General features: G+C 41.6%; 1 protein-coding gene and 2 long non-coding RNA genes across 3 annotated transcripts in view; 1 reads left to right on the top strand and 2 right to left on the bottom strand.

The window, feature by feature from the left end:
* LOC107837244 (uncharacterized) overlaps positions 1 to 9465 on the bottom strand; it is a 25238-nt gene extending 15773 nt beyond the window's left edge. The window contains exon 1 of the long non-coding RNA XR_001663252.1: positions 8711 to 9465. This is a non-coding gene — a long non-coding RNA (uncharacterized LOC107837244). The remainder of the gene's footprint in view (positions 1 to 8710) is intronic.
* LOC103144383 (neural-cadherin-like) overlaps positions 1 to 10555 on the top strand; it is a 163495-nt gene extending 152940 nt beyond the window's left edge. The window contains exons 31-33 of the mRNA XM_016676047.1: positions 138 to 388; positions 7487 to 7641; positions 9482 to 10555. Coding sequence (XP_016531533.1) covers positions 138 to 388; positions 7487 to 7641; positions 9482 to 10048 — 973 coding nt within the window. The 3' untranslated portion in view covers positions 10049 to 10555. The remainder of the gene's footprint in view (positions 1 to 137; positions 389 to 7486; positions 7642 to 9481) is intronic.
* On the bottom strand, positions 1029 to 6650 carry LOC107837243 (uncharacterized). The gene is made up of 2 exons (XR_001663251.1): positions 6576 to 6650; positions 1029 to 6118 (listed from the first exon to the last, which is right to left on the bottom strand). It is a non-coding gene; the product is annotated as an uncharacterized LOC107837243 (long non-coding RNA).
* Positions 10556 to 10762: the final 207 nt, after the last annotated feature.

Raw genomic sequence — 10762 nt, 5'->3', positions numbered from 1 at the left:
CTGTTTATTATTAGGCCCGAGCAGCTAAGCGCTGCGAGAGCCTATTGAAACCTTGCTTTAATTATTATTATTATTATTTGACAGCTTCCCAAGTGTCTCATGTGTCTCCCTTACAGTTCTTCATCTTCTCTGCACAGGTGCCCTCCGGGACACATGACCAGAGAGACCTCCTCGGGCAGAGCGTGCATCTACACGCTCTGCGCCAGCCGGCCGTGTCGACACGGAACGTGCGTGGCCCACTCGCCGTCGCGCTACTCATGCCACTGCAGCGAGGGCTACCGAGGGCGGCACTGCGAGGTGGCGCTCGCCGTGTTCCACAGCGAGGACGGCAGCAGCCTCAGCCTCAGCTCCATGTTTGCCATCAGCATCTGTGTCATGGCCTTTCTAGGTAGCTACATCGACTATGTCCTCTTCTACATATGGTGACCAAACATTGTCAACGCCTGTTTTGATTTCTTTTTTTTTTTTTTTACCGTCTTCCATCTTGTTTTGTTTTGTTTTCATTGTCACTGTACCATCATGCTATATTTGCTTGATCTGTATACAAGCTGTTTTATTTATTTTTTCCTCACTTCTGTTGACTCTGTACTCAGCCGCATATTTTGTTGCGTTATTGATCTCTTGAGTTATGCTGGGATGTGTTTCTCTATGGGCAGTTGGTGAAAACAAGAAACTCAGGAAGGGAAGCATGGAGATAAGAGAAACACTGCTTGTCCTCATTTGTGATGCATAGGAAAACTAAGAAAAAACATTTGTTGAGATGTTTGAAATTCTTTTTATTTTTCTGTTTTTCATGTCTGTTTACTCCGGTCTCTTGCTGTCTAAACTTTAGAAGTCAGTTTCACTCTCTCCCTTACTTTCTAATTGGCCAACTTATTGTTTATGTCATCAATCAGTTATCTCCCCATTGAGCACTTTAGTTTTTTTTTGCAGCTCATACAGCAGGCAAAGCGGAGAGGGGACATCTTTTATTGTCCTCTTTATCGCTAGAGTGTTTTAGGTGAACTTCAAGATAATGTTCACTTATGTTTTTTTTTTTTTAAGAATAAGAGAACAAAGCTAAGCACAGATTCTTAGCTGTATCGGAGCTTTGTACCTGCACACATGATCCGGCTGCAGGTCTCCATTAATACGTTTATTGATTTAAGGCAGTTTAATGAGAGATTTTACGCAAGGGACCGACATAAAGTAGTGCATTATTGGGAAGAGGAACAAAAAGATACATGGTGCTAAAACGTTTGTTTTTCTAACTAAAATCTGAAAAGACTTTTAATCTGATACAAACCTCATCAAAACAGGTCCATATATTGAACATGGCAGTATTATAATGGCCTTCTCAAAGGTCAGACTTGAATCCACATCAAAACTGGTGCCAAACCATGTAAATGAATCTCGTCTCCATACAGCCAGAGTGAAATTAAGCTATTTTGCAAAGAATGGATAAAAAAAAATTCAGTTGCTAGATGTACAAAACTAGGGGAAACATCGCCCAAAAGACCAACAGTTATAATTATGAATAAAAAAACAGAATACATGCGCTGAAAAATAGAATACATAGAACCTTGTTGTAATTCGACAAACTATGAAAAATGAGGAGACCAAATTATTTTGCTCGAAAAGAAAGATGTCAAGTAGAAACTCAAAGCTGCTTCGACAGAAAATAAAGTTATAGAATATATAAGCTGTGGGAGATTGCGTGCCCTTACCAAAAAGTTTCTCTTTGAAGGCTCATCAGATGATCTAAGGCTGCACTCTGACACATGTGAGGTCATGAGTTCAGATCTGTAAACGGGAGAGCGGATTCTGAATGCTTTGTAGTTTAAGAGCAGAATCTTGAAATCAATAATTATAAGATGAGGGTTATGTGCTCTCTCCTTTGTGCCTGCTGAGAAGTGAGCAGCTGAAGTTTAGAGTTTTATCGCTGATGCTAATGTTGAAGGTTGGGCGAAGCTTTGCAAGTACAGTAAATATTAAAAAATAAAGCAAAATACTTGGGTTTTGAAGAGCAAACCAGGCTCAAAGCAAGACTTTGTCAATGTGCTCTTGGAGAAACGTTGTTAGACTGGCGCTCCTAGGAAGGTATACAACTCTTCCATATTATTTTAATTAGTGGATAATTGCTGTCGCTGTGGTTTGGTGGAGTCCCTGATTCCTAGAAATGGCTTTGTCATCCTTTATACATGGCTGGATGCCAGTGAGTCCGTTTCTCACCCTTTGTTGAAATTTGCCTAACTTTTTGCATGCGACACTTTTTACGTGACACTCTATACTTTTGAGGGTCACATGAATAAAACCTTCAAGATATCAAGTGTGTGCTTAAATATCATTTGATCAGTTTTTATTTATATGGTGCCAAATACATAGATGTGAAAAGATGTTCAGTGTTATTTAACTTTAAGAAATACTTTCAGAGACAGCTATTTGGTCATATTTTAACAGTTTAGTGGGTAGTTTTATCAATATTTCCTCCCACAATCAGCCCCTTGAGATTCATAATCTCAATGTGGTCCAAAATGAAAATAGGTTTGGTAAAATCCTGTTTCATTGATTTCTTAATTCTAAAGGTCAGAGGTCGAGCAGCAATCAGGTGGGTGACTAATACAATTGAACCAAAAAGTTATTTCATGATTTAACCCTCCCAGGGTCTCAACGCGATGCGAAGGAGGAGCGCAGCAAAAGTCATGATCGGACAGCAGGGAAGCCGGGGGGGTTGTCCTGTCAGACCGTCAGCTTCTGAAACCACACACACACACACACACACACACACAAAACAAATATACTCGTAAAAGCGCAGACAGGGTCAGTGTGACCCCACCAGACTGCGCGCAGTGTAAAAAACTTATGAGTCCTCATAAGGTCTCTTAAGAAGGTCAACGGGAAGGCAGTGATGTTTTCTTATATTTTCCTTCAATTTTTTTTTAATTCTCGTTGCACAGGCTTGCAATGAAATTTCCTTTGCACAGCTTAAAAAGAGCACTCATAACAGACCTTGTCTTTCTCTTTCTTTTCTTAGTTATCTCTCCAGTGATTATTCATGTAGTCCATAACATTTAAAAAAAATAAGCAGGAGAATAGCCAGTGATATTTATAGGTATAAGAGTTTAGGAGCAAATTAACAACATACCGAGCTCTAAGGAACATGAGTTAAATTGTTTAACAGGCAACACAAAGGGCATCAGATAACTGATTATTCAAATGATATTTCAGCTCTTAACTTGAACTGATGACACTTGCCCTCCTTGTTGTAAACAGATGAATAAAACTGCATGGTTGATGGTTTCATAAGCTGTGTTAAGACCTAATAAGATCAAGATTCAATATCTACCCACATCTGCTGCCAGAGGGGTTTTTTTTCTTTTAAATAAGTATGCAAAAATATTTCTACTTCAATCGTTTAAAAAAAAAAGAAGATGGAACATCCTATTCGGTAATGGTCGAGGAAACGGATAAACTAATTGTGTTGGGATCACATAAGGAATTTTGTGCTTTTTTTTTTTTTTTGTGCTCACGAAAATAGAAAGACAAATAGCCTACATGTTGTTGGACCGACTTCCCTCTGAAAGGCTGTGTTGCTGTTTATGAGTCTTTGTGTCATATGAAACGCCTCGGCAATTCAATATATACTGTCCCTGCCTATAACTGACTCGACGTTCCCTCAAGGGCCATGTGGCCAGTATTAGGTGATCAGTTATTCTGACACTTTCCAATGAAACATAAAGTTGTCTGCGATATTTGATAATTAATTCAAAACTGATGAGGTGTGGCCTCATTCATGGAAATTCATGAGCTACTTGCAATGCCAGCCTAAAAAGAAAAAAAAACACTGAAGCAGTTTGTCCGTGGTTGCACATGAGGCATTTATATTCACCGTGCAAAAAAAACAACAAAAAAAACCCCAACAAAATTCACCTCAGCAGGAGTCGTGGGTTGCTCCGTAATGCAATTTGGATCAGGACTAACACTCGTTGGTGAGTGTAATTACATTTTCACAGGTTAGAAAAAAATAAAATAAAACAACTCAAATTTTCTCCCTCAACTGGAAGCGAGCAGAATATTTAGTTGTGTTGGAAAATAAAATTAGTCCTGTCCTTTAATTTAGAAAACAGCTGCTTTTATGGCACAAAACAACAGTTGTTTAATGATGATCCTCAGGCTCAGAACCACAAGAGCCACTGCTATAAATGCACTCTCAGTAGGCTTGGCTAAGGCTGCTGGCTGGATGCTAGATTAAAGGCGACTCTTACTCCGCCTCAACGTGCATTAAAAGTTAAAATGATCATCCATTATTAAGTTTTACATACAGCATCCCAGGCCAAGCGGAGTGCGAGATCGGTGGAGGTTATTGACCGAACAAGATCGTCTGACCAACGCTCATTAGTCAAACGTCAACTCTGACACTGTGTGTTTTGATGAATAGAGGAATTAGTTGTCCAGATGGGCTCGGTTCCAAAAGCCATTGCGTAAAGTGTCGCCTATTTTTCCACCCCCTCCCCTCTCATCCCTGAAAAATGTATAAATAAATTATTTCCCAACTCTTCCTCATTTCTCACCTGTCTCATTTCCATCTTCATCAGTTTTTATTTCTTCCCATTTCACCTCTTTCCCCACTGATGTTCAATCTGTTTCATAGCTCTTTTTCTCCCTTCCCCCCCGACCCCCCTCATTGCTCTCAGACTGGAGGCGCAGCGAAATAGTTAAATTCAGGGATCGTGCTTGGTTACAGTTTTCTCCACTCTCATTCATAATGCACAGTCCAGTCCAGTCTAACATCATAATGCCCTGTTCATAGTAGTGGTTAGAGGGCAGAGGAGCAGCAGTGTTATAGATTGACGAATGACTGCGATGTTTGTGCTCTACCCTGTGGGATATTGATCTCACCGGAGTGTAGCTGCACATTCACTCGCACTCTACTCTGCGATGCAGTTGCCACAGGTATAGAGCAACCAGTGTCTGTTTACCTATATCTAATTTTGGATGCTTGCATCGGAGAGGGGGGCCTCGGTTTAGCCTCAATCTGGCGTCCATCTCACTCCGCCGCCGTAGTTATGTGTTTAACGGCAGCTCAGGTGATGCTGGAGGGAAGGGGAGCCTGCGGGCTGCACCTAGAAGGCCAGGTAATCCTGGAGGTAAGGATAAGAGCTGCTGTCGGGCTGGCACCTTATCAAGATTCTGGTGTTTTCTTCAAGGCTGCTCAGGCGTTAACAGTCAAGGAGCCAGGTCAGCTGATCAATACTGCTCTCTCCTCCACCTCGCACAGAGGACGGGTCAGTTGGGGATTTAAGAGGAATCCTTCAAATCTTTTTTTTTTTCTGTCTGAAATGAGAGGAGCATAAAAATAAAAGTGTGTAGCGCCTTCACTCCACCGACTACAACCTATTCAGTTCAATTCGCCTCATCTGTACAGCAACAGTTCACAATAATTCTCACCTGAAGGCACGTTGACACCAACAGGTTCATCTTGTGCACAGAAATATGTACTCGTATCAGTCCAATCGGAAGGAGAGAAATAGATGCAAAGACAGCATTCGATCTCTTTCGATCCAAGTGACGGTACGCAGCTGTCATAAAGTTACAGGCAAATTCTGTTTAGAATGATGTCGGTTGGCAAAAAGTTTTTATAGTGAGGACGTCTGACTGCATCGAATCACTGAATTTGCAGCGACCAAAGGTGTGCGATATACAAGCACAATTGGGGAGTGAGTGATTCGTATAAAATGAGCAAATGATGGAAAATTGACTCTGAAACAAAAGCAGAGCAAACAAATTCAGTCTGCTCACAATAATGCTCAGAGGAATTACATTTATTCAGAAAATATATACAACAAGGGGTCTGACCTGGAGTAAATGCACACCTGTTTTAAATAAATATTAACCCATTCTTAGCCTGGTCAGTGTTCAACTTGATCTCCCGAAAGAGCCTGGTAAACTAAAGACGCTGAAATTAGTGTATGACTAAAAACCTTTCAAGGGGCGGTATTATGTATTTTCCAGGCACATAGTGAAATCAACTAATCATGTTACCTTCAATTGTAATGGACATGACTTGGACAAAAGTTTGACTCCTTGAAATTGGAGAAAGGTGACACAGCTGGATGGAAAGCTGCCTCAGGTGTTGCCTCTGTAGAAATAAAATAGCAGATGGAAAAAGTAAAGGTAATATCAGCAAATAATTGAAAGCAAGGCACAAGTGGAGAGTAGCAGGAGAAAGTAGCACAGTGAAGAAAAGTGCTCAGTATGTCCCGTATGCCTATTGCAGCTACAGAGATAGGTTAACATAAGTTACTCTGTTTGATCAAAAAAAGGTTTTATTCCAGTTTTAAAAGTAGACAGCTCCTCTTCCTCGCTGAGAAAAAAGCAATGATTTCAAGTTGGGGTTGGGAGGGAGGAAGGATTGCTCCACCTCTTTCTTGTGCAGATTACCTCTGTAGGAAGTTGTGTTTTTCTGCTCGTGTGACCACCAAAAGAGTCATTGCTTGTATTATTCTCCCTCAAAGCAATTACTTTAAAAATCCTGGACTAATGCCATTATCTCACATTTCTCTCAAGATTTTCAATTAAATCAGTACTTAGCTCACTCCATGGAAGATACTGCAGGTGAAATGGATCCCATCTTGCGAGCGAGATAAAAGCTAAGGCCAGGAGGAGGCCAGAGAGGTAAGGGGGGGAAAAAAAAGCAGAAACAGGGAGAGACTTAATGAGTGAGAACGAGGGGAGCAAGCAGGGAAGGACGTTCCAACACGCAGCAGCAGCAGCAACAACAATAAAACGGAGAGCGAGGACAGAGAAAAGATTCAAAGTAGTGAAAACAGATAGCGAGCAGCAGAAGAAGGAAAAATGAACATGAAGGATGGCAAACAGGGTGAAAATATTGGTTGAGATTAATGGGTTTTAAAGGTCAGTCCAGCATGTTGTATAATTCAGCACACAATAGATATGATTGATGTGTGTGCTTCAGGACCTTTTCCTGTTCAGCTTCCGCAGTATTCCTCCCCACGTTTAGCCGAGCCACTGAGGCTCCCGAGTTTAAGCTGGGAGGAGTACAAATTTATTTAATAGGTTTCCAAGGAGCTGCGGTCTTTGATAAGACAGGAAACAGAGAGGCAACATCAAAGAGAATGGGTGGAAAGGTTGGTGCCTCCATTTCCACGTTTGTTCCATTAGTGCCTCTTAACTGTATGCCCAAGGTAGCCGGCAGGCCTTTCGGATTGGATCAGTGTTACGGCTTTCGTATTTGTGATGCATTATGTGTTATTTGTTTCATATAATGTCAGCTGTTTTTTAGTGCTTTGGATGAAAAATGTGCTTAATCGGCATGGACATGCTAGAGTGGGTGTTTTTATAACTAGAGTTTTTAAAAATTTGTGTCACAACTTTGCTCTCTCATTCCTTCTACATCCAAAGGCATGTCGTTTTGCTGCTTAGCTTCTCATTTTAATTATGCGCGAGTGCTCCCCGCTGTGCTAACACGCTCTCTGGCACCCCTCAGTGTTGATGCTGGGGCTGTTTCTTTACTCTTGCTGGAGGAGACACAAGGGCCTGAAGGAGGGTGTTTACCATGTGTCTGCACACCACGGCGAGTGGGAGGATATCCGAGAAAACGTGCTCAACTACGACGAGGAAGGTGGCGGGGAACAGGACCAGGTACGTGCATTCCCATTCGATCTCGTGAACACGGAAACGGTCCTTAAAAATTGCTCGGTACTTAACAGTGACTTGCAGACATTATATTGTCATGATGTTTGAACTTTTATACATTTTTTTTGTCACATTGCAGTCACAATCTTCAAAGTGTTTCATTGGACTTTTGCTGTAATATCACAAGTCGTTGGGGTAAATATTTTAGTTAGTATTTTTTTTTTTAATATTAGTAGTTACTATTAAGATCTTAAATGTTGTCTGATCAATGATCTCTTTGCCCATCTTGATACTTGGACACCCTTATTTTTTGCAGGCTTGCAGCAGTGCCATTTTCTTAGTTTTTATAACCTACTTTAAACCAGAGGTTCCCAAACTGTGGGGCGCGCCGCCTAGGGGGGGCGCCATGTCATTTCAGGGAAGGCGCGGGAAGCCGTGATGAAAAAAACAAAACAAAACATGAACACTGTATGCGCTGGGTTTTTACCTTAGAATGGCCAACTCTCTGTTATTCCTATGTCAATTTGATACAGTAGAGGCTTCCACACTTCCCATATTTGTGTCCTCTGTCACTTTTATCAGCAGTTAAAACTGTTTAATCCGTTGTTAATATGTTGTAACCTGTTTTTCCGAGCCGCCTTTAAACGCAACATGAGTGCTACGACGCTCGCGCTGGGTTTACACCTGTGAAGGAGACCTGCTGCTGCTGTGCGGAGCTACGTAGGTTTGTGTTGGAATCACGGCAGCAAACCAGCAAAACGCAAAGAACTTTTCACAGTTTTTCCCTCCAAACTAACCGACTGAGTTGAGTAAAGCTGTTGGATGCAGGTAATGTTAGCTAAAAGATGACTAGCTAATATCAATACAGAACCTTTAGCTTAACAAGTACCTTGTAGGCTACTGATGTTGGTGTCTATTTTCAGCTACGTACATTCATTTTGCCCCCAAAAAAGTCGATGCCCCCGTCGTCACACGGGTCGTTTCAACCAGACAGCCATTTGTAATCCATAGGGGGGGGCGCAGAAAATGTTTGGAAACCACTGGGGAGGCGCAGAAGAAAAAGTTTGGGAACCACTGTATTAAGGTGACTTCCAAATGAGCATTGATTGCACTTCATTTTTTTTGTGTGTTTTTAGAGTAAAGGGGCAAAATAACATTTCACCTACTTTATTGTCTTAAGTGTATTTCAAAAATGCACCGAAGGCCAAAAATCTTTGAATTTCACTTGATAATTATGCTACTCTGTGTTGGTCTATCATGTTATTTACAGTCTTATCTAATCTTTGTGGTTGTAATGTGACAAAATGCATGAAGATCTACTGAAAACTCTTGCAAGGCGTTATAAATGTCATCGCAGTATATTTTGGCAATAAATACACAAAAGAGGACACAGTTGAGAAAGTAAACATTAACATTTTATATAAAATGTTCTCTGCTGCAAAACGATAACCAAATATCAGTCCCCTGGAGATCGAGGGATGCAAGTCAATTAGATGAAATTAAGCAAAAAGGCACCGATAGCTGTTAATGCTTCGGTTTTAATAGGCTTGGTAAGAGCAGAACACCATCCCCTCACACAGATAATGAATTACTTGGCTGATCAAAGGAGCTGTTGTTGCCAATTTCCCTTCCTATGCTGAGGATTCCCATCTTACTCTAAGTAACGGGCTCATTTACTCCCAGAATCATCAGTTGAGCCACACTGGTTAAATTGTCATGCAGCATGACAAAATGGCATTGGTCATTATGGCGTGTGCAGCATTGTTCTTATCGCCTAGATATATATATATAAGAAAACAATGTATATTTTATTCTGTTTTGTCCTTTTCTTTCTTTGCTGTCACAGAATGCCTTCAACATGGTGGAGCTGCAGCGCTCCCTCCAGCCCAGCCCCGCACAGTCCCTCCGCTACAGCTACCCACAAAACACCAGCTCCTACCCGCAGACTAAGCTTCCTCAAGACAACAACAAGAAGGGGATGTCAAATGGAAATGGCAACGCTGCTATTGCCCTGCGTCTGGCCATCCCCCCCTCCGAGGCAGAAACCTTGTCGTCCCCTCTGACCTTCCGCCGCTCTCAGAGAGCCTTCTCCTTCTCCAGCCAAGATTTGGCCCGCTACCTGTGTGAGGTCATCAGAGACATGGAGCACACAGAGGACGCCGGCACCATGACCACGCCGCGCCGTCCCTCTGGAAAGGAGCACAACCTGTCCTCGGTGCGCTCCCTCAGCTCCCTCAGCGCGTCCCAGGGCTCGGAAGTGAAGCTTCACGCCGCCCAGATAACCCGGATGGACACATTTAGAACCCTTCGAGCCGTGATGTGCGACCTAAGGGGAGACTCCAAGACTGCGGACAGTCAGAGGGACAAGCTTAAGGAGAGCAGAGGGCAGCTGAAGTGTGAGAAGAATGGGTGAGGCTGCGCTCTGAGAAACAGAACTGGAGGTTACCCAGCAAAAAAAAAACAAAAAAACAACATTAATCAGAAATCAATGGTGGAAATCCAAAGGGAGGTCATTAAATGTGAAATACTTTAAGACTGGAAAGACTGCGCCGAGTCTGTGTGAATTCTCTTATAAATCTACTGTATTGAAGAAACTTTGAAGATTTATGTTCTTTGATATAAAAGATGTTTACCGATGAATGATCAGATGTGACGTATTGTTTATTTGGAATTGCACTGTACAGTATTTAATTCACAGACAGCATTTTTTGGAGGCGCCCTGTGTCAAAGCAACCCATGTCATAAAGCTCATAGAAGAAATGTTTGCAAGCAGCGGGCCAAATGGGTTTTCTCTGAGAAAACTGGATTCTTTGCGCCGTTAATGACTCATGAAATCATTTATGTGACAAAATGAAAATTGTTTCATTTGTATTATCTATTTCCTTTTAAATAAATGAGTATGTTTGATAACATTTCAAACTCGGTCTTGTTCAAACAGGCGTTCACATTCGTCATGCTCAAATATTTCTCTTTTTTTTTTCCTTTTTTTTTTGAAGTTCAAGCAAACCTTCATCTTCAAACATGAATCAGCTAAATGAGATTTACATTGGATGTCTTATCACTTTCATGTTATTAAAATAACACCTTCCATGGTGTTTTCAATGTTCGTACGACGATAACATTCGGA

The sequence above is a fragment of the Poecilia formosa genome, unplaced genomic scaffold (assembly GCF_000485575.1).
Source record: "Poecilia formosa unplaced genomic scaffold, Poecilia_formosa-5.1.2 Scaffold125, whole genome shotgun sequence".
In the NCBI taxonomy this organism is placed as follows: domain Eukaryota; kingdom Metazoa; phylum Chordata; class Actinopteri; order Cyprinodontiformes; family Poeciliidae; genus Poecilia; species Poecilia formosa.
This window is presented reverse-complemented; position numbering and strand designations above follow the sequence as displayed.